We start from the raw sequence: 21,520 nt of genomic DNA, 5'->3' as shown, positions 1-21,520 counted from the left end.
ATGCGGTGTTTCTCTGAGGTTCGCTGTCAGTTTGGCCCGGCCTGGGTGATGGAGGCGACCAGAGCCAAACACTATCCCTGGGTACGACACAATGATGAGTACCCACAGTGATATGAGGTGCCTGTTTTATTAGCATTCTAGGTGGAGCCCCCTGTGGTGGGGGGTCTGTCATCACATACACCCTCGGGGGAAGATATTTTATTACAGGAGCAAAGTTTTCTCCTCTGTCCCTGTAAAGTTCATCGTCGACACCGTGCTACAACTTCATCCGATCGTGGGCAACATGTGAGCGTGTGTCCCAGGAGGCAGCACCGGACCGGCGAAACGTCTATACATCAACTACAAGGACAGTGTGTCTCCCTCTGGGCAGAGGTCGTCAGGTTCAGTTGGGGGTTCGTCCCGTTGCATTTACATTCTCAGTTGTAGAGACTGCGGTCCGGGGGGAGGGGGGAAGATCATCATCATCCCAACTGGGAATCGTTACCGCTCGACACCTACACCTAGAAGGATCCAAGAAAATAAGTGTTAAGTCTAAAGCAGTCAAAATGGTCAACTATGCCGGTGTAAGGGTACCGTCACACTATACGATTTACCTACGATCACGACCAGCGATACGACCTGGCCGTGATCGTAGGTAAATCGTAGTGTGGTCGCTGGAGAGCTGTCACACAGACAGCTCTCCAGCGACCAACGATGCCGAGGTCCCCAGGTAACCAGGGTAAACATCGGGTTACTAAGCGCAGGGCCGCGCTTAGTAACCCGATGTTTACCCTGGTTACCAGTGTAAAAAAAAACAGCACATACTTACATTCTGGTGTCCGTCAGGTCCCTTGCCGTCTGCTTCCCGCACTCACTGCCGGCCGTAAAGTGAAAGTGAAAGCACAGCACACGTCACCGCTGTGCTCTGCTTTCACTTTACGGCCGGCAGTCAGTGAGTGCGGGAAGCAGACGGCAAGGGACCTGACGGACACCAGAATGTAAGTATGTGCTGTTTGTTTTTTTCTTACATTTACGCTTGTAACCAGGGTAAACATCGGGTTACTAAGCGCGGTCCTGCGCTTAGTAACCCGATGTTTACCCTGGTTACAAGCAAACGCATCGCTAGATCGGTGTCACACACACCGATCTAGCGATGACAGCGGGAGATCCAGCGACGAAAGAATGTTCCATACGATCTGCTACGACGTACGATTCTCAGCAGGATCCCTGATCGCTGCTGCTTGTCAGACACAGCGATATCGCTGGAATGTCACGAATCGTACCGTCGTAGCGATCGAAATGGGACTGTGTGACGGTACCCTAAGAGTCATGAAGACCTGGCTGGTGTAGCCCGGGGTATGGATTATAAAGAGCGGGCTGGTGTAACCCGGTGTATGGATTATAAAGAGCGGGCTGGTGTAGCCTGGTGTATGGATTATAAAGAGCGGGCTGGTGTAACCCGGTGTATGGATTATAAAGAGCGGGCTGGTGTAGCCTGGTGTATGGATTATAAAGAGCGGGCTGGTGTAACCTGGTGTATGGATTATAAAGAGCGGGCTGGTGTAGCCTGGTGTATGGATTATAAAGAGCGGGCTGGTGTAACCCGGTGTATGGATTATATAGAGAGGGCTGGTGTAACCCGGTGTATGGATTATATAGAGAGGGCTGGTGTAACCAGGTGTATGGATTATATAGAGAGGGCTGGTGTAGCCTGGTGTATGGATTATAAAGAGCTGGCTGGTGTAACCCGGTGTATGGATTATAAAGAGCTGGCTGGTGTATGGATTATAAAGAGCGGACTGGTGTAACCTGGTGTATGGATTATAAAGAGCGGCCTGGTGTAACCCGGTGTATGGATTATAAAGAGCGGGCTGCTGTAACCCGGTGTATGGATTATAAAGAGCGGGCTGGTGTAACCCACTGTATGGATGATAAAGAGCGGGCTGGTGTAACCCGGTGTATGGATTATAAAGAGCGGGCTGCTGTAACCCAGTGTACGGATTATAAAGAGCTGGCTGCTGTAACCCAGTGTATGGATTATAAAGAGCGGGCTGGTGTAACCCACTGTATGGATGATAAAGAGCGGGCTGCTGTAACCCGGTGTATGGATTATAAAGAGCGGGCTGGTGTAACCCGGTGTATGGATTATAAAGAGCGGGCTGGTGTAACCCACTGTATGGATTATAAAGAGCGGCCTGGTGTATGGATTATAATGTGCGGGCTGGTGTAACCCGGTGTATGGATTATAAAGAGCGGCCTGGTGTATGGATTATAAAGAGCGGCCTGGTGTATGGATTATAATGTGCGGGCTGGTGTAACCCGGTGTATGGATTATAAAGAGCGGCCTGGTGTATGGATTATAAAGAGCGGCCTGGTGTATGGATTATAAAGAGCGGCCTGGTGTAACCCGGTGTATGGATTATAAAGAGCGGGCTGGTGTATCCCGGTGTATGGATTATAAAGAGCGGGCTGTTGTACCCCGGTGTATGGATTATATAGAGCGGGCTGGTGTAACCCGGTGTATGGATTATAAAGAGCGGGCTGGTGTAACCCGGTGTATGGATTATAAAGAGCGGGCTGCTGTAACCTGGTGTAAAGATTATAGAGAGCGGCCTGGTGTATGGATTATAAAGAGCGGACTGGTGTATGGATTATAAAGAACTGGCTGGTGTAACCCGGTGTGTGGATTATAAAGAGCGGGCTGCTGTAACCCGGTGTATGGATTATAAAGAGCGGCCTGGTGTAACCCGGTGTATGGATTATAAAGAGCGGCCTGGTGTAACCCGGTGTATGGATTATAAAGAGCGGGCTGGTGTATGGATTATAAAGAGCTGGCTGGTGTAACCCGGTGTATGGATTATAAAGAGCGGGCTGGTGTAGCCCGGTGTATAGATTATATAGAGAGGGCTGGTGTAACCCGGTGTACGGATTATAAAGAGCGGCCTGGTGTATGGATTATAAATAGCGGGCTGCTGTAACCCGGTGTATGGATTATAAAGAGCGGCCTGGTGTAACCCGGTGTATGGATTATAAAGAGCGGCCTGGTGTATGGATTATAAAGAGCTGGCTGGTGTAACCCGGTGTATGGATTATAAAGAGCGGCCTGGTGTAGCCCAGTGTATGGATTATAAAGAGCGGGCTGGTGTATGGATTATAAAGAGCTGGCTGGTGTAACCCGGTGTATGGATTATAAAGAGCGGGCTGGTGTAGCCCGGTGTATAGATTATATAGAGAGGGCTGGTGTAACCCGGTGTACGGATTATAAAGAGCGGCCTGGTGTATGGATTATAAATAGCGGGCTGCTGTAACCCGGTGTATGGATTATAAAGAGCGGCCTGGTGTAGCCTGGTGTATGGATTATAAAGAGCGGACTGGTGTATGGATTATAAAGAGCTGGCTGGTGTAACCCGGTGTGTGGATTATAAAGAGCGGGCTGCTGTAACCCGGTGTATGGATTGTAAAGAGCGGGCTGGTGTAACCCGGTGTATGGATTATAAAGAGCTGGCTGGTGTATCCCGGTGTATGGATTATATAGAGAGGGCTGGTGTAACCCGGTGTATGGATTATAAAGAGCGGACTGGTGTAGCCCAGTGTATGGATTATAAAGAGCGGGCTGGTGTAGCCCGGTGTATAGATTATATAGAGAGGGCTGGTGTAACCCGGTGTATGGATTATAAAGAGCGGTCTGGTGTATGGATTATAAAGAGCGGGCTGGTGTAACCCGGTGTATGGATTATAAAGAGCGGGCTGGTGTAACCCAGTGTACGGATTATAAAGAGCGGCCTGGTGTATGGATTATAAAGAGCGGCCTGGTGTATGGATTATAAAGAGCGGGCTGGTGTAACCCAGTGTATGGATTATAAAGAGCGGACTGGTGTAACCCAGTGTATGGATTATAAAGAGCGGGCTGGTGTAGCCCGGTGTATAGATTATATAGAGAGGGCTGGTGTAACCTGGTGTACGGATTATAAAGAGCGGGCTGCTGTAACCCGGTGTATGGATTATAAAGAGCGGGCTGCTGTAACCCGGTGTATGGATTATAAAGAGCGGGCTGGTGTAACCCAGTGTATGGATTATAAAGAGCGGACTGGTGTAACCCAGTGTATGGATTATAAAGAGCGGGCTGGTGTAGCCCGGTGTATAGATTATATAGAGAGGGCTGGTGTAACCTGGTGTACGGATTATAAAGAGCGGGCTGCTGTAACCCGGTGTATGGATTATAAAGAGCGGGCTGGTGTAACCCGGTGTATGGATTATAAAGAGCGGCCTGGTGTAGCCTGGTGTATGGATTATAAAGAGCGGGCTGGTGTAACCCGGTGTATGGATTATAAAGAGCGGGCTGCTGTAATCCGGTGTATGGATTATAAAGAGCGGGCTGGTGTAACCCGGTGTATGGATTATAAAGAGCGGCCTGGTGTATGGATTATAAAGAGCGGGCTGGTGTAACCCGGTGTATGGATTATAAAGAGCGGGCTGGTGTAACCCGGTGTATGGATTATAAAGAGCGGGCTGGTGTAACCCGGTGTATGGATTATAAAGAGTGGGCTGGTGTAACCCGGTGTATGGATTATAAAGAGCCTACACCCCAGGACTATCATCTGTTGATCTTACACCAGGCTCGGTGGTTATGGATTCCTCTTCCTAAGACCCCAGGACCATGATTTTTTGATCTTACACTAGGCTTGGTGGTTGATTCCTCCTATATACCAGGACCATCATTTATTGATCTTACACCAGGCTCAGTGGTTATGGATTCCTCCTCCTAGACCCCAGGACTATCTTTTATGGATCTCTTACACCAGGCTCGGTGGTTATGGATTCCTCCTCCTAGACCCCAGGACCATCATTTATTGATCTTACACCAGGCTCAGTGGTTATGGATTCCTCCTCCTAGACCCCAGGACTATCATCTATTGATCTCTTACACCAGGCTCGGTGGTTATGGATTCCTCCTAGACCCCAGGTCTATCTTTTATGGATCTCTTACACTAGGCTTGGTGGTTATGGATTCCTCCTCCTAGACCCCAGGACTATCCTTTATTGATCTTACACCAGGCTCGTTGGGTATGGACTACCTACATTCCAGGGTCGGAGGTTATTGCCCCCTGGGCATCCTCTATTTGCGGGGGTCCAGCTGACAACAGCAGACATCACAGATAAGTATGCAGATGTCCGGGCTCTTACCAAGTGTCAGCAGCCTAACCCGCTCATGCTTCCTATCCGTTCCAACTTCATCCCAAAACATCCGCGGCTGTTGCCAGATTTCTTTGTGCGACCTCGAAATTTTTTCTGGTTGTTCATGAAGTCGCTGAAGAGCCGTAGCCAAGCACGATTGGGGGGCATCTGGGCAGAATCTGGGGTCAGCAGGGCATCCCGAGGACGAGGCCCAGAGAGAGGAGCGCCCAACTCTTCCATCGTGTCTAGAAACATCTGCTCCTCCGAAGATGAGAGGTCTTGTGATAGGAGCTCAATGAGAGACTGCAGAGACCAAGGGGACAGAGACAACAGAAAACCGGAGATGTCAAGGCTCGGCACAGACACCGCTCTATGTATACCCTGTACACCTCCCCGTATACACCATGAACCGTGCATACTTACTCCTCTTATACACCTCTCTGTATATGCTATAGAACATACCTCCTCCCTGTATACACCATGCACACCTACCCGTATACCCTACGTACCGCACATACCTTCTTCCCTTATACACTGTGTACTCATTTCCTAGCCTAAAACCAAGGCACTCCCACTGTGGTGACCTCACATAGAGGCTGAATCCTCCCCTTTTCTTAGTTATGGCAACTATTTTTATACATAGCTCGCTGTATAAACCTCGTATACGAAAGACACAATAATCAGGATGTGCACCCCATCGGGAGGATTCTTTTAAGTGTAAAAATGGCGAAGTTACATGACCCGCTTACGGAGAAACCCGCTCCTTGCACTCGATGGGTTTAGCTCCTAGCAATTTCCGTGAGCTATAGATCTCTCGATGGACATCCGGAATATATAATCCTTATATCTCTAACCCTGATCGGTGCCAATATATATAACTTTAAAAGAACAATAGAATCCCATGCTTTCTGTACCAGTTTTCGCTGGTATTCGGTGGGAGGGGGAAATGAAGAGTTTAAGGAGACCTGCTTTCCCAGCTCAAAGCCATAAAAATTCTTGAAGGAGGGGGAAATGAGGGGTTTAAGATTACACACTCAGGCGCAGGAAACTGCAGCTGAGAGCTCCGTATGTGTAATCAAAGTAGTCACAACTTCCCATTTCCTGACACCTCCTCCCCGTATACACACCTCCCTGTATACACTATGTACCACACATACCTTCACCCCTTATACACTATAGACCACACATCTCCCTGTGTATACCATATAACATACATTCCACCTCGTATATACCATGTACCGTGCATACTTACTCCCCTTATATACTGTACACACCTCTGTATATGCTATAGAACATACCTCCCTGTATACACTCCTCCCTGTATACACCGTGCACACCTACCCGTATACCCTATGTACCGCACATACCTTCACCCCTTATGCACTATAGACTGCACACCTCACTGTATATGCCATATAACATACATCACACATACATCACCTCCCCGTATACACTATGTGCTGCACATACCCTTATACTCTGTACACACCTTCCCTTATACACTATATGCTGTACACACCTCCCTGATTACACTATATAACGTACCTCCTCCCCGTATACACACCTCCCCATATACACCGTGTACCGTGCATACCTTCTCCCCTTGTATGCTGTACACACCTCTCTGTATATGCTATAGAACATACCTCCCTGTATACACTCCTCCCTGTACCCTGTATACACCGTGCACACCTACCCGTATACCCTATGTACCGCACATACCTTCACCCCTTATGCACTATAGACTGCACACATCTCACTGTATATGCCATATAACATACATCACACCTCCCCGTATACACTATGTGCTGCATATACCTTCTACCCTTATACTCTGTACACACCTTCCCTTAAACACTATATGCTGTACACACCTCCCTGATTACACTATATAACATACCTCCCCCCCGTAAACATCGTGCATGTCACGATTCACACCGTGACCGTCACCCCCACGTCACGGATCGAGGTGACTTTAGGCCAACAGACGGCTATCACATGTGCAGGGGGGGCTTATCTTAGTTATCCCTTCACTTCTACAATGTGATGAAAACACACACAAGGCTATGGACCTCTTAGTTTACAGCAGGGGCTTATTCTAGGTATCCCACTGCTTTTCTATATACCACGAACTGCAGGGATTTATGTATATCCCGCTTACAGTTCCACTTGAACTTGCAGCTCTCTGGCACCCCCCTTACCCTCTGGTCAGATTAGGTACTGCACCCTGGGTAATTAGTCGCCAGAAAGGCTGCCTGCTATGTACTGGCTATTGGGCACGCTGCAGCGAGGCGATTTAACTACTCCCACTCAGGCAGGGACAATAATTATCAACGCCGCAGTCGATACAACAACTCCCAAAGGCACAGCACAAGGTATGCTGCTACCAGCTTCGATTAAACAGGTCCGAAGCTAACCCAAAACAGTAGTGTAATTCCCTTCAGAAGACAGGGTACGTTTTAGAGCAGGAAGAATGAAAACTAGTAATTTATATATTTTACTCTGAAAGAAGGCAGTGTTTATAAAAAGGCATATAAAGATGTTACAATATGAGACAATTGAAAATATGTACAAAGCTTATTAAAAAAAATAACAGGGATTAAATAAGAAATCAACACTTTCATGTGTTCAGATCATGGCAGATGCAGAACCAGGCTAGTGGAGCTCCCAAATGTCCCAATGCATCAGGTCTGGCAGTGAGGGCTCCTCTGGTAAGACTAAGACTGAAGACTGGGTTAAGGGTAGAGACTTTTTAAACCCCAGCCTCGTGACATCACTAAAGGGGTGGGTTTCCTCGGACCCTCTCATCTCCTCAAACATACCAAATTTAACACAAAGTTTTATAATGCTTGTATCTCCGCTCCAGAACATACCAGAATCCCAGCACACCCCTCATTCAGCTTATTTTAAAATTGGTTTTCTAATGAAACCAAATTTGGGCTTGATGGGATACATAGTTCCTGAGAAATCCATACTCTGTCCCTGTTGGAACTAGAAGCCCGCGCTTACCGTGGCTGATAGATCCGTCGATAGAGATTCACTAACTGGACTTATTATTTTCCTAGCCTAAACCGTTGGCCAAATATCTCACTATAATGGAACAAAGGACTTCTTGCCTTTAAAGAAGGAGATCAGACCAGTTTCTGCTGGAGGAAGGTTTGAGCCGACACAAGCGATTGAAAAAATTCTTTTGGGAGGGGCATAAGGGGTTTGGGAGCTGCACATACACATCTCAGAACAGGAACACCGAGAAGGGGGGTTTTAGCCCACAGCATAGGCTAGCAAGAGAAACTAAAACATATATTACATTTCATACAATATCGTGACAGTGCACCCTTACCCGTTACACCGTGTACCGTGCATACCTTCTCCCCTTATACACTATATACACCTCTGTATATGCTATATAACGTACCTCCCCGTATACCCTATGTACCGCACATACATTCACCTGTTATGTACACACATTCTCCCTGTATATGCCATATAACATATTCCACCTCCACGTATACCCTATGTACTGCACATACCTTCTCCCCTTATACAGTATATACTGTACACACATCTCCCTGTATATGCCATATAACATACACTCCACCTCCCCATATACACTATGTACCGCACATACCTTCTCCCCTTATACACTATATACTGTACACACATCTCCCTGTATATGCTATATAGCATACATACCACCTCCCCGTATACACTATGTACCGCACATACCTTCTCCCCTTATACACTGTATACACCTCTCTGTATATGCTATATAACGTACCTCCTCCCCATATACACCGTGCACACCTCCCCGTATACACTATGTACCGCACATACATTCACCCGTTATACACTATAGACTGTACACACATTCTCCCTGTATATGCCATATAGCATACATACCACCTCCCCGTATACACTATGTACCGCACATACATTCACCCGTTATACAGTATATACTGTATACACCTCTCTGTATATGCTATATAACGTACCTCCTCCCCATATACACCATGCACACCTCCCCGTATACACTATGTACCGCACATACATTCACCCGTTATACACTATAGACTGTACACACATCTCCCTGTATATGCCATATAACATACATACCACCTCCCCGTATACCCTATGTACCACACATACCTTCTTCCCTTATACACTATATACTGTACACACATCTCCCTGTATATGCTATATAGCATACATACCACCTCCCCGTATACACTATGTACCGCACATACCTTCTCCCCTTATACACTGTATACACCTCTCTGTATATGCTATATAACGTACATCCTCCCCATATACACCGTGCACACCTCCCCGTATACACTATGTACCGCACATACCTTCTTCCCTTATACACTATATACTGTACACACATCTCCCTGTATATGCCATATAGCATACATACCACCTCCCCGTATACACTATGTACCGCACATACATTCACCCGTTATACACTATATACTGTACACACATCTCCCTGTATATGCTATATAGCATACATACCACCTCCCCGTATACACTATGTACCGCACATACATTCACCCGTTATACACTATATACTGTACACACATCTCCCTGTATATGCTATATAGCATACATACCACCTCCCCGTATACACTATGTACCGCACATACCTTCTCCCCTTATACACTGTATACACCTCTCTGTATATGCTATATAACGTACATCCTCCCCATATACACCGTGCACACCTCCCCGTATACACTATGTACCGCACATACATTCACCCGTTATACACTATATACTGTACACACATCTCCCTGTATATGCTATATAACATACATACCACCTCCCCGTATACACCCAAGTCCACAAGATCCCATCCTGGAGCCAATATTTTACTGCCCCCGTACCAGGTGATGGCCACTGTCTCCCTAGCGTTGGTTTGCCCACAGCTTTTTATTTATCTGCGCATAGTCTGTAGTCATGGTCCACGCTCCATACCACGACGGTAGCTCACGTCCCTCGCTCCAGCTGGTAACAACAGTCCTTTAGATAGTTCCTCACATCCAGATGATGGATCTCCCGACCGTAGCACGTGTGTCAAGCACCAGCCGTCAGCCAGTCTCCATAGGCCATCCATACAGGGGCACCAGGACCCCACAGACAGATCCTCGCACCTGGGCGTCACGCCATCAACTCACTAAACTTGGCTGCTTATTATTCTCCTTCCCTGGGATCAGCCCCCTGAATGGGCAGAAGTGTTCACACCCTACCCCCCAAAGCTACCTGCATTGGTGGAGGTATACTGAGGCTGAACCCATTACCTGCGACTACATGTGGGACCCCCTGAGGTGATGGTGCCACTGGTTCTACCACCCACACAATGGGACTAGTGGCTGGAGAACAATGACCTGAGGCCCCTGAGACACTAACAAGAGTAATGGAATTATTGCTTATTGCCAAAGTTCGGCTTCTGTAGTTTATGTATGTGTAACATCCAGCGTGCATGCCCTCCGCTGCTTACTGTCACTGAATGGAAACATTGATTCCCGACTGAGGTTGAACTGACGAGCAAGAAAATCACTAACCCCCTAAGGATGGCCGATGCGCCTTATAACTGCTGCAGTTACGGGTACTTCAGAGCCGCTGAGAAATAAGTGTATAGCGCCCCCCAGAATTTCTCCGGGGTCTCGGCTACCGGGGGGTAGCGGAGACCCCCAGAGTACATGATTCAGGTCGACTTTTACCGACCCCCAGTTTTGGAATCGCGAATAATGGAGACTGCAAAAAAAAAAGTCTGATTTCCTATTTAATTTCTCCTCTGATGTGATAACACATCAGAGTAGAGAGAAATAGGGTCCCCTGGTACCTCCGGTGTCCCTGAATCCCCACATGACGTCCCCCAGGCTGCCAGCATCTTCTTCTGTGAAGTAAATGGCTGGCGCATGCGCAGTGCTCCCGCCGAGATCTGCTGGCTGGCACCCGGCAACAGTAGTAAAATTTTCCTATTGATTCATTTTAATCACTGTGATAGACCCTATCACAGTGATCAAAATAGTAAATACCCCCCCCCCCTCTTTATTTAGGGGAAAATAATAAAATAAAAAAGGTATATATTTCCATTAGGGTTGGGCTAAAGTTAGGGTTGGGGCTAGGGTTTGGGTTGGGCTAAAGTTAGGGTTGGGGCTAGGGTTTGGGTTGGGCTAAAGTTAGGGTTGGGGCTAGGGTTTGGGTTGGGCTAAAGTTAGGGTTGGGGCTAGAGTTTGGGTTGGGCAAAAGTTAGGGTTGGGGCTAGGGTTTGGGTTGGGCTAAAGTTAGGGTTTGGGTTGGGCTAAAGTTAGGGTTGGGGCTAGGTTTTGGGTTGGGCTAAAGTTAGGGTTGGGGCTAGAGTTTGGGTTGGGCTAAAGTTAGGGTTGGGGCTAGGGTTTGGGTTGGGCTAAAGTTAGGGTTGGGGCTAGAGTTTGGGTTGGGCTAAAGTTAGGGTTGGGGCTAGGGTTTGGGTTGGGCTAAAGTTAGGGTTGGGGCTAGAGTTTGGGTTGGGCTAAAGTTAGGGTTGGGGCTAGAGTTTGGGTTGGGCTAAAGTTAGGATTGGGGCTAGGGTTTGGGTTGGGCTAAAGTTAGGGTTTGGGTTGGGCTAAAGTTAGGGTTGGGGCTAGGTTTTGGGTTGGGCTAAAGTTAGGGTTTGGGTTGGGCTAAAGTTGGGGCTAGGGTTTGGGTTGGGCTAAAGTTAGGATTGGGGCTAGGGTTTGGGTTGGGCTAAAGTTAGGGTTTGGGTTGGGCTAAAGTTAGGGTTGGGGCTAGGGTTTTGGTTGGGCTAAAGTTGGGATTGGGGCTAGGGTTTGGGTTGGGCTAAAGTTAGGGTTGGGGCTAGGGTTTGGGTTGGGCTAAAGTTAGGGTTGGGGCTAGGGTTTGGGTTGTAGTTATGGTTGGGATTACTATCAGGGTTAGGGGTTAGGTTTGTGATTAGGGTTGGGGTTGTGCGTAGGGTTAGGGGTGTGTTGGAGTTAGAATTGGGGGGTTTCCACTGTTAGGCACATCAGGGGATCTCCAAACGTGGCGCCAGCATTTCTTCCAGCCAATTTTGCGTTCAAAAAGTGAAATGGTGCTCCCTCCCTTCTGAGCCCTGCCATGCACCCAAACTGTGGCTTCTCCCCACATACGGGGTATCGGTGTACACAGGAGAAATTGCACAACTTTTGGGGTCCATTTCCTCCTGATACCCTTGTAAAAATGAAAAAAAAAAAGTTTCCAAAGTAAACATTTTTCTTAAAAAAGTAAAATGTTCATTTTTTTCTTCCACATTGCTTTAGTTCTCGTGAAGCACCTGAAGGGTTAATAAACTTCTTGAATGTGGTTTTGCACCTTGCGGGGTGCAGTTTTTATAATGGGGTCACTTTGGGGTATTTTGTGTTATATTGTTATATCTAGTTCTCTTCCTCTCTGAAGAGACAATTTGCATAATTAGCATATTTCCCAGAGGAGCATTGCTTAGTATGTCAATCTCCGCAAGGAGAAACAATACTTCTTGGATATTGACCCCCCAAACTCACTTCATATCTGAGGTGGACCCTAAAAAAATGGTTTTGTAAATTTTGTGGGAAAAATGAGAAATTGCTGGTCAACTTTTAACGCTTATAACGTCCGTACAACAAAAATTATGTTTCCAAAATTGTGCTGATGTAAAGTAGACATGTGGGAAATGTTATTTATTAACTATTTTGTGTCACATACCTCTGTGATTTAAGGGCAGAAAAATTAAAAGTTAGAAAATTGCGAAATTTCCATTTTTTTCATAAATAAACGCAAGTTATAGCCAAGAAATGTTATCACTAACAATAAAGTACAATATGTCACAAAAAAACAATCTCAGAATCTCCGGGATCCACGGAAGCTCCAGAGTTATAACCTCATAAAGGGACAGTGGTCAGAAGGGCAAAAATTGGCCCCGACATTAAGGGGTTAATATAACAACAATAATAATATTGACAAAACCTGCGCTCCATGATAAGTGTCTGTGTCCCTCCGGGGGTCTGCTCTACCGGCATTGCTCCAAGACCAGCGCCTCACAGCCGTATACACCATTCCCCGCTCCTCCCCGTATACACTACATACCATACACACCTCCTCCGCATATACACCGTATACACTATATACCCCCCGTATACACTACATACCGTACACACCTCCTCCGCATATACACCGTATACACTATATACCCCCCGTATACACTACATACCGTACACACCTCCTCCACATATACACCGTATACACTATACACCCCCCCGTATACACTACATACCGTACACACCTCCTCCGCATATACACCGTATACACTATACACCCCCCCGTATACACTACATACCGTACACACCTCCTCCACATATACACCGTATACACTACACACCTCCCCGTATACACTACATACCGTACACACCTCCTCCACATATACACCGTATACACTATATACACGGTATACACTATACACACCTCCCCGTATACACTACATACCGTACACACCTCCTCCACATATACACCGTATACACTATACACCCCCCCGTATACACTACATACCGTACACACCTCCTCCGCATATACACCGTATACACTATACACCCCCCGTATACACTACATGCCGTACACACCTCCTCCACATATACACCGTATACACTATATACCCCCCGTATACACTACATACCGTACACACCTCCTCCAAATATACACCGTATACACTATACACCCCCCCGTATACACTACATACCGTACACACCTCCTCCACATATACACCGTATACCTATGTACACTGTATACACTATACACACCTCCCCGTATACACTACATACCGTACACACCTCTTCCACATATACACCGTATACACTATACACCCCCCCGTATACACTACATACCGTACACACCTCCTCCACATATACACCGTATACACTATACACCCCCCGTATACACTACATACCGTACACACCTCCTCCGCATATACACCGTATACACTATACACCCCCCCGTATACACTACATACCGTACACACCTCCTCCACATATACACCGTATACACTATACACCCCCCGTATACACTACATACCGTACACACCTCCTCCGCATATACACCGTATACACTATATACCCCCCGTATACACTACATACCGTACACACCTCCTCCACATATACACCGTATACACTATACACCCCCCGTATACACTACATACCGTACACACCTCCTCCGCATATACACCGTATACACTATACACCCCCCCGTATACACTACATACCGTACACACCTCCTCCACATATACACCGTATACACTACACACCTCCCCGTATACACTACATACCGTACACACCTCCTCCGCATATACACCGTATACACTATACACCCCCCCATATACACTACATACCGTACACACCTCCTCCGCATATACACCGTATACACTATATACCCCCCGTATACACTACATACCGTACACACCTCCTCCACATATACACCGTACACCTATGTACACTGTATACACTATACACACCTCCCCGTATACACTACATACCGTACACACCTCCTCCACATATACACCGTATACACTATATACACGGTATACACTATACACACCTCCCCGTATACACTACATACCGTACACACCTCCTCCACATATACACCGTATACACTATACACCCCCCCATATACACTACATACCGTACACACCTCCTCCGCATATACACCGTATACACTATATACCCCCCGTATACACTACATACCGTACACACCTCCTCCAAATATACACCGTATACACTATACACCCTCCCGTATACACTACATACCGTACACACCTCCTCCACATATACACCGTATACCTATGTACACTGTATACACTATACACACCTCCCCGTATACACTACATACCGTACACACCTCCTCCGCATATACACCGTATACACTATATACCCCCCGTATACACTACATACCGTACACACCTCCTCCACATATACACCGTATACCTATGTACACTGTATACACTATACACACCTCCCCATATACACTACATACCGTACACACCTCCTCCACATATACACCGTATACACTATACACCCCCCCCGTATACACTACATACCGTACACACCTCCTCCGCATATACACCGTATACACTATATACCCCCCGTATACACTACATACCGTACACACCTCCTCCACATATACACCGTATACACTATACACCCCCCCGTATACACTACATACCGTACACACCTCCTCCACATATACACCGTATACCTATGTACACTGTATACACTATACACACCTCCCCGTATACACTACATACCGTACACACCTCCTCCGCATATACACCGTATACACTATATACCCCCCGTATACACTACATACCGTACACACCTCCTCCACATATACACCGTATACACCCCCCCGTATACACTACATACCGTACACACCTCCTCCACATATACACCGTATACCTATGTACACTGTATACACTATACACACCTCCCCGTATACACTACATACCGTACACACCTCCTCCGCATATACACCGTATACACTATATACCCCCCGTATACACTACATACCGTACACACCTCCTCCACATATACACCGTATACACTATACACCCCCCGTATACACTACATACCGTACACACCTCCTCCACATATACACCGTATACCTATGTACACTGTATACACTATACACACCTCCCCGTATACACTACATACCGTACACACCTCCTCCACATATACACCGTATACACTATACACCCCCCCCCGTATACACTACATACCGTACACACCTCCTCCGCATATACACCGTATACACTATATACCCCCCGTATACACTACATACCGTACACACCTCCTCCACATATACACCGTATACACTATACACACCTCCCCGTATACACTACATACCGTACACACCTCCTCCACATATACACCGTATACCTATGTACACCGTATACACTATATACCCCCCGTATACACTACATACCGTACACACCTCCTCCACATATACACCGTATACACTATATACCCCCCGTATACACTACATACCGTACACACCTCCTCCACATATACACCGTATACCTATGTACACTGTATACACTATACACACATCCCCGTATACACTACATACCGTACACACCTCTTCCACATATACACCGTACACCTATGTACACCGTATACACTATATACCCCCCGTATACACTACATACCGTACACACCTCCTCCACATATACACCGTATACACTATATACCCCCCGTATACACTACATACCGTACACACCTCCTCCACATATACACCGTATACCTATGTACACTGTATACACTATACACATCTCCCCGTATACACTACATACCGTACACACCTCCTCCACATATACACCGTATACCTATGTACACTGTATACACTATACACACCTCCCCGTATACACTACATACCGTACACACCTCCTCCACATATACACCGTACACCTATGTACACCGTATACACTATATACCCCCCGTATACACTACATACCGTACACACCTCCTCCACATATACACCGTATACACTATATACCCCCCGTATACACTACATACCGTACACACCTCCTCCACATATACACCGTATACTTATGTACACTGTATACACTATACACACCTCCCCGTATACACTACATACTGTACACACCTCCTCCACATATACACCGTATACCTATGTACACTGTATACACTATACACACCTCCCCGTATACACTACATACCGTACACACCTCCTCCACATATACACCGTATACTTATGTACACTGTATACACTATACACACCTCCCCGTATACACTACATACCGTACACACCTCCTCCACATATACACCGTATACACTATATACCCCCCGTATACACTACATACCGTACACACCTCCTCCACATATACACCGTATACCTATGTACACCGTATACACTATACACATCTCCCCGTATACACTACATACCATACACACCTCCTCCGCATATACACCGTATACCTGTATACACTATACACACCTACCCGTATACACTACATACCGTACACACCTCCTCCACATATACACCGTACACCTATGTACACTATATACACTATACACACCTCCCCGTATACACTACATACCGTACACACCTCCTCCACATATACACCGTACACCTATGTACACCGTATACACTATACACACCTCCCCGTATACACTACATACCGTACACACCTCCTCCACATATACACCGTATACACTATATACCCCCCGTATACACTACATACCGTACACACCTCCTCCACATATACACCGTATACTTATGTACACTGTATACACTATACACACCTCCCCGTATACACTACATACTGTACACACCTCCTCCACATATACACCGTATACACTATATACCCCCCGTATACACTACATACCGTACACACCTCCTCCACATATACACCGTATACTTATGTACACTGTATACACTATACACACCTCCCCGTATACACTACATACTGTACACACCTCCTCCACATATACACCGTATACACTATATACCCCCCGTATACACTACATACCGTACACACCTCCTCCACATATACACCGTACACCTATGTACACTGTATACACTATACACACCTACCCGTATACACTACATACCGTACACACCTCCTCCACATATACACCGTACACCTATGTACACTATATACACTATACACACCTCCCCGTATACACTACATACCGTACACACCTCCTCCACATATACACCGTACACCTATGTACACCGTATACACTATACACACCTCCCCGTATACACTACATACCGTACACACCTCCTCCACATATACACCGTATACACTATATACCCCCCGTATACACTACATACCGTACACACCTCCTCCACATATACACCGTATACTTATGTACACTGTATACACTATACACACCTCCCCGTATACACTACATACTGTACACACCTCCTCCACATATACACCGTATACACTATATACCCCCCGTATACACTACATACCGTACACACCTCCTCCACATATACACCGTATACTTATGTACACTGTATACACTATACACACCTCCCCGTATACACTACATACTGTACACACCTCCTCCACATATACACCGTATACACTATATACCCCCCGTATACACTACATACCGTACACACCTCCTCCACATATACACCGTACACCTATGTACACTGTATACACTATACACACCTACCCGTATACACTACATACCGTACACACCTCCTCCACATATACACCGTACACCTATGTACACCGTATACACTATATACCCCCCGTATACACTACATACCGTACACACCTCCTCCACATATACACCGTATACTTATGTACACTGTATACACTATACACACCTCCCCGTATACACTACATACTGTACACACCTCCTCCACATATACACCGTATACTTATGTACACTGTATACACTATACACACCTCCCCGTATACACTACATACCGTACACACCTCCTCCGCATATACACCGTATACCTATGTACACTGTATACACACCTCCCCGTATACACTACATACCGTACACACCTCCTCCACATATACACCGTATACCTATGTACACCGTATACACTATACACATCTCCCCGTATACACTACATACCATACACACCTCCTCCGCATATACACCGTATACCTATGTACACCGTATACACTATACACATCTCCCCGTATACACTACATACCATACACACCTCCTCCGCATATACACCGTATACCTGTATACACTATACACACCTCCCCGTATACACTACATACCGTACACACCTCCTCCACATATACACCGTACACCTATGTACACCGTATACACTATACACACCTCCCCGTATACACTACATACCGTACACACCTCCTCCACATATACACCGTATACACTATATACCCCCCGTATACACTACATACCGTACACACCTCCTCCACATATACACCGTATACTTATGTACACTGTATACACTATACACACCTCCCCGTATACACTACATACTGTACACACCTCCTCCACATATACACCGTATACACTATATACCCCCCGTATACACTACATACCGTACACACCTCCTCCACATATACACCGTACACCTATGTACACTGTATACACTATACACACCTACCCGTATACACTACATACCGTACACACCTCCTCCACATATACACCGTACACCTATGTACACTGTATACACTATACACACCTACCCGTATACACTACATACCGTACACGCCTCCTCCACATATACACCGTACACCTATGTACACCGTATACACTATACACCCCCCATATACACTACATACCGTACACACCTCCTCCACATATACACCGTACACCTATGTACACTGTATACACTATACACACCTACCCGTATACACTACATACCGTACACACCTCCTCCACATATACACCGTACACCTATGTACACTGTATACACTATACACACCTACCCGTATACACTACATACCGTACACGCCTCCTCCACATATACACCGTACACCTATGTACACCGTATACACTATACACCCCCATATACACTACATACCGTACACACCTCCTCCACATATACACCGTGCACCTATGTACACTGTATACACTATACACACCTCCCCGTATACACTACATACCGTACACACAGTACACCGTATACACTATACACACCTCTTCCACATATACACTGTACACCTATGTACACCGTGTACACTATACACACCTCCCCGTATACACTACATACCGTACACACCTCCTCCACATATACACCGTATACCTATGTACACTGTATACACTATACACACCTCCCCGTATACACTACATACCGTACACACCTCCTCCACATATACACCGTACACCTATGTACACCGTATACACTACATACCGTACACACCTCCTCCCCGTATACACCGCAGACACCACCTCCCCGTATACCCCGTGCACATATCTTCCCCGTAGATGCCTCCTTCCAGTATACACTATACACCACAGCCACCTCCTCCCCGTATACTCCAGACACCTCCCCGTATACACCTCCCCGTATACCCCGTACACATATCTTCCCCGTAGATGCCTCCTCCCCGTATACACCGCAGACACCTCCCCGTATACCCCGTACACATATCTTCCCCGTAGATGCCTCCTCCCCGTATACACCGCAGACACCTCCCCTTATACACCGCAGACACCTCCCCGTATACCCCGTGCACATATCTTCCCCGTAGATGCCTCCTTCCAGTATACACCGCAGACACCTCCCCGTATACACTGTGCACATATCTTCCCCGTAGATGCCTCCTCCCCGTATACACCGCAGACACCTCCCCGTATACACCGTGCACATATCTTCCCCGTAGATGCCTCCTCCCCGTATACACCGCCGACACCTCCCCGTATACACCGCAGACACCTCCCCGTATACCCCGTGCACATATCTTCCCCGTAGATGCCTCCTTCCCGTATACATCCCATATACCGTACATGACATTTGGACCATATAAAGTATTGAATATATATACACCCCCTTACTCACTCGTATACTCTCAGCTGCCCTTTACCTTTAATTGCTTGAGTTGGGGAGTTGGTCTACTTGAGACCCCCACAATTATTAGGGTCATCACTGTGACCGCTGACAATCCTTTCATCCTGAGCGTAGGCCTCTACTTCGGTGGGTGCTGTCAGGTGGTGTCGGGGGTCCGGTGCACGGGGTTTGGTGTCTGTCCTGGTCTTTCAGGACTGGTCAGATCTGAGGACAGACGGAGGGAGCAGCCATATATACGGAGAGGAATCGGGGGGGCTGATTTATTGTAGAGCGAGGGGGAGCGTTACCCTGGGAGACCCTCTCACCCGATTACAGGGGGCTTTGGAATGTCACCCCCTCCATCCATCACCCCATTGATTCACATAGCAACTTACAGACGTGTAGATGTCACCGTGCTCTGCAGCACAACGACCGTGAAACGAGCGGATTCACATCCCGCTGATGATGGAGGAGACGATGGATCAAACCGCTGTGTGTGATCCAGGACCTGTCAGTAAGAGGTCACCTGTGCTCCACAACCTGTCAGTAAGAGGTCACCTGTGCTCCACAACCTGTCAGTAAGAGGTCACCTGTGCTCCACGACCTGTCAGTAAGAGGTCACCTGTGCTCCACGACCTGTCAGGGTCACCTGTGCTCCACAACCTGTCAGTAAGAGGTCACCTGTGCTCCACAACCTGTCAGTAAGAGGTCACCTGTGCTCCACAACCTGTCAGTAAGAGGTCACCTGTGCTCCACAACCTGTCAGTAAGAGGTCACCTGTGCTCCAGGACCTGTCAGTAAGAGGTCACCTGTGCTCCACAACCTGTCAGTAAGAGGTCACCTGTGCTCCACAACCTGT

The 21,520-nt window shown here is 46.9% G+C and overlaps 1 protein-coding gene across 1 annotated transcript; it reads right to left on the bottom strand.

Annotated features, from left to right (window-relative positions):
- Positions 1 to 114: 114 nt before the first annotated feature.
- On the bottom strand, positions 115 to 20,883 carry LOC138677441 (C-type natriuretic peptide-like). The gene is made up of 3 exons (XM_069767574.1): positions 20,699 to 20,883; positions 5,164 to 5,457; positions 115 to 500 (listed from the first exon to the last, which is right to left on the bottom strand). The coding sequence occupies exons 1-2, from the start codon at positions 20,783 to 20,785 to the stop codon at positions 5,170 to 5,172; spliced, it is 375 nt and encodes a 124-aa protein (XP_069623675.1). The 5' UTR covers positions 20,786 to 20,883; the 3' UTR covers positions 115 to 500; positions 5,164 to 5,169.
- Positions 20,884 to 21,520: the final 637 nt, after the last annotated feature.

Source organism: Ranitomeya imitator, chromosome 4 (genome assembly GCF_032444005.1).
Source record: "Ranitomeya imitator isolate aRanImi1 chromosome 4, aRanImi1.pri, whole genome shotgun sequence".
Classification (NCBI taxonomy): Eukaryota; Metazoa; Chordata; class Amphibia; order Anura; family Dendrobatidae; genus Ranitomeya; species Ranitomeya imitator.
This window is presented reverse-complemented; position numbering and strand designations above follow the sequence as displayed.

Coding starts and splice junctions, on each gene's coding strand:
- LOC138677441 (XM_069767574.1), bottom strand. CDS start 20,785: ATGAAAGGATTGTCAGCGGTCACAGTGATGACCCTAATAATTGTGGGG. Junction 5,458..20,698: donor CCCAACTCAAGCAATTAAAG/GTAAAGGGCAGC, acceptor TGGTCTCTGCAG/TCTCTCATTGAGCTCCTATC.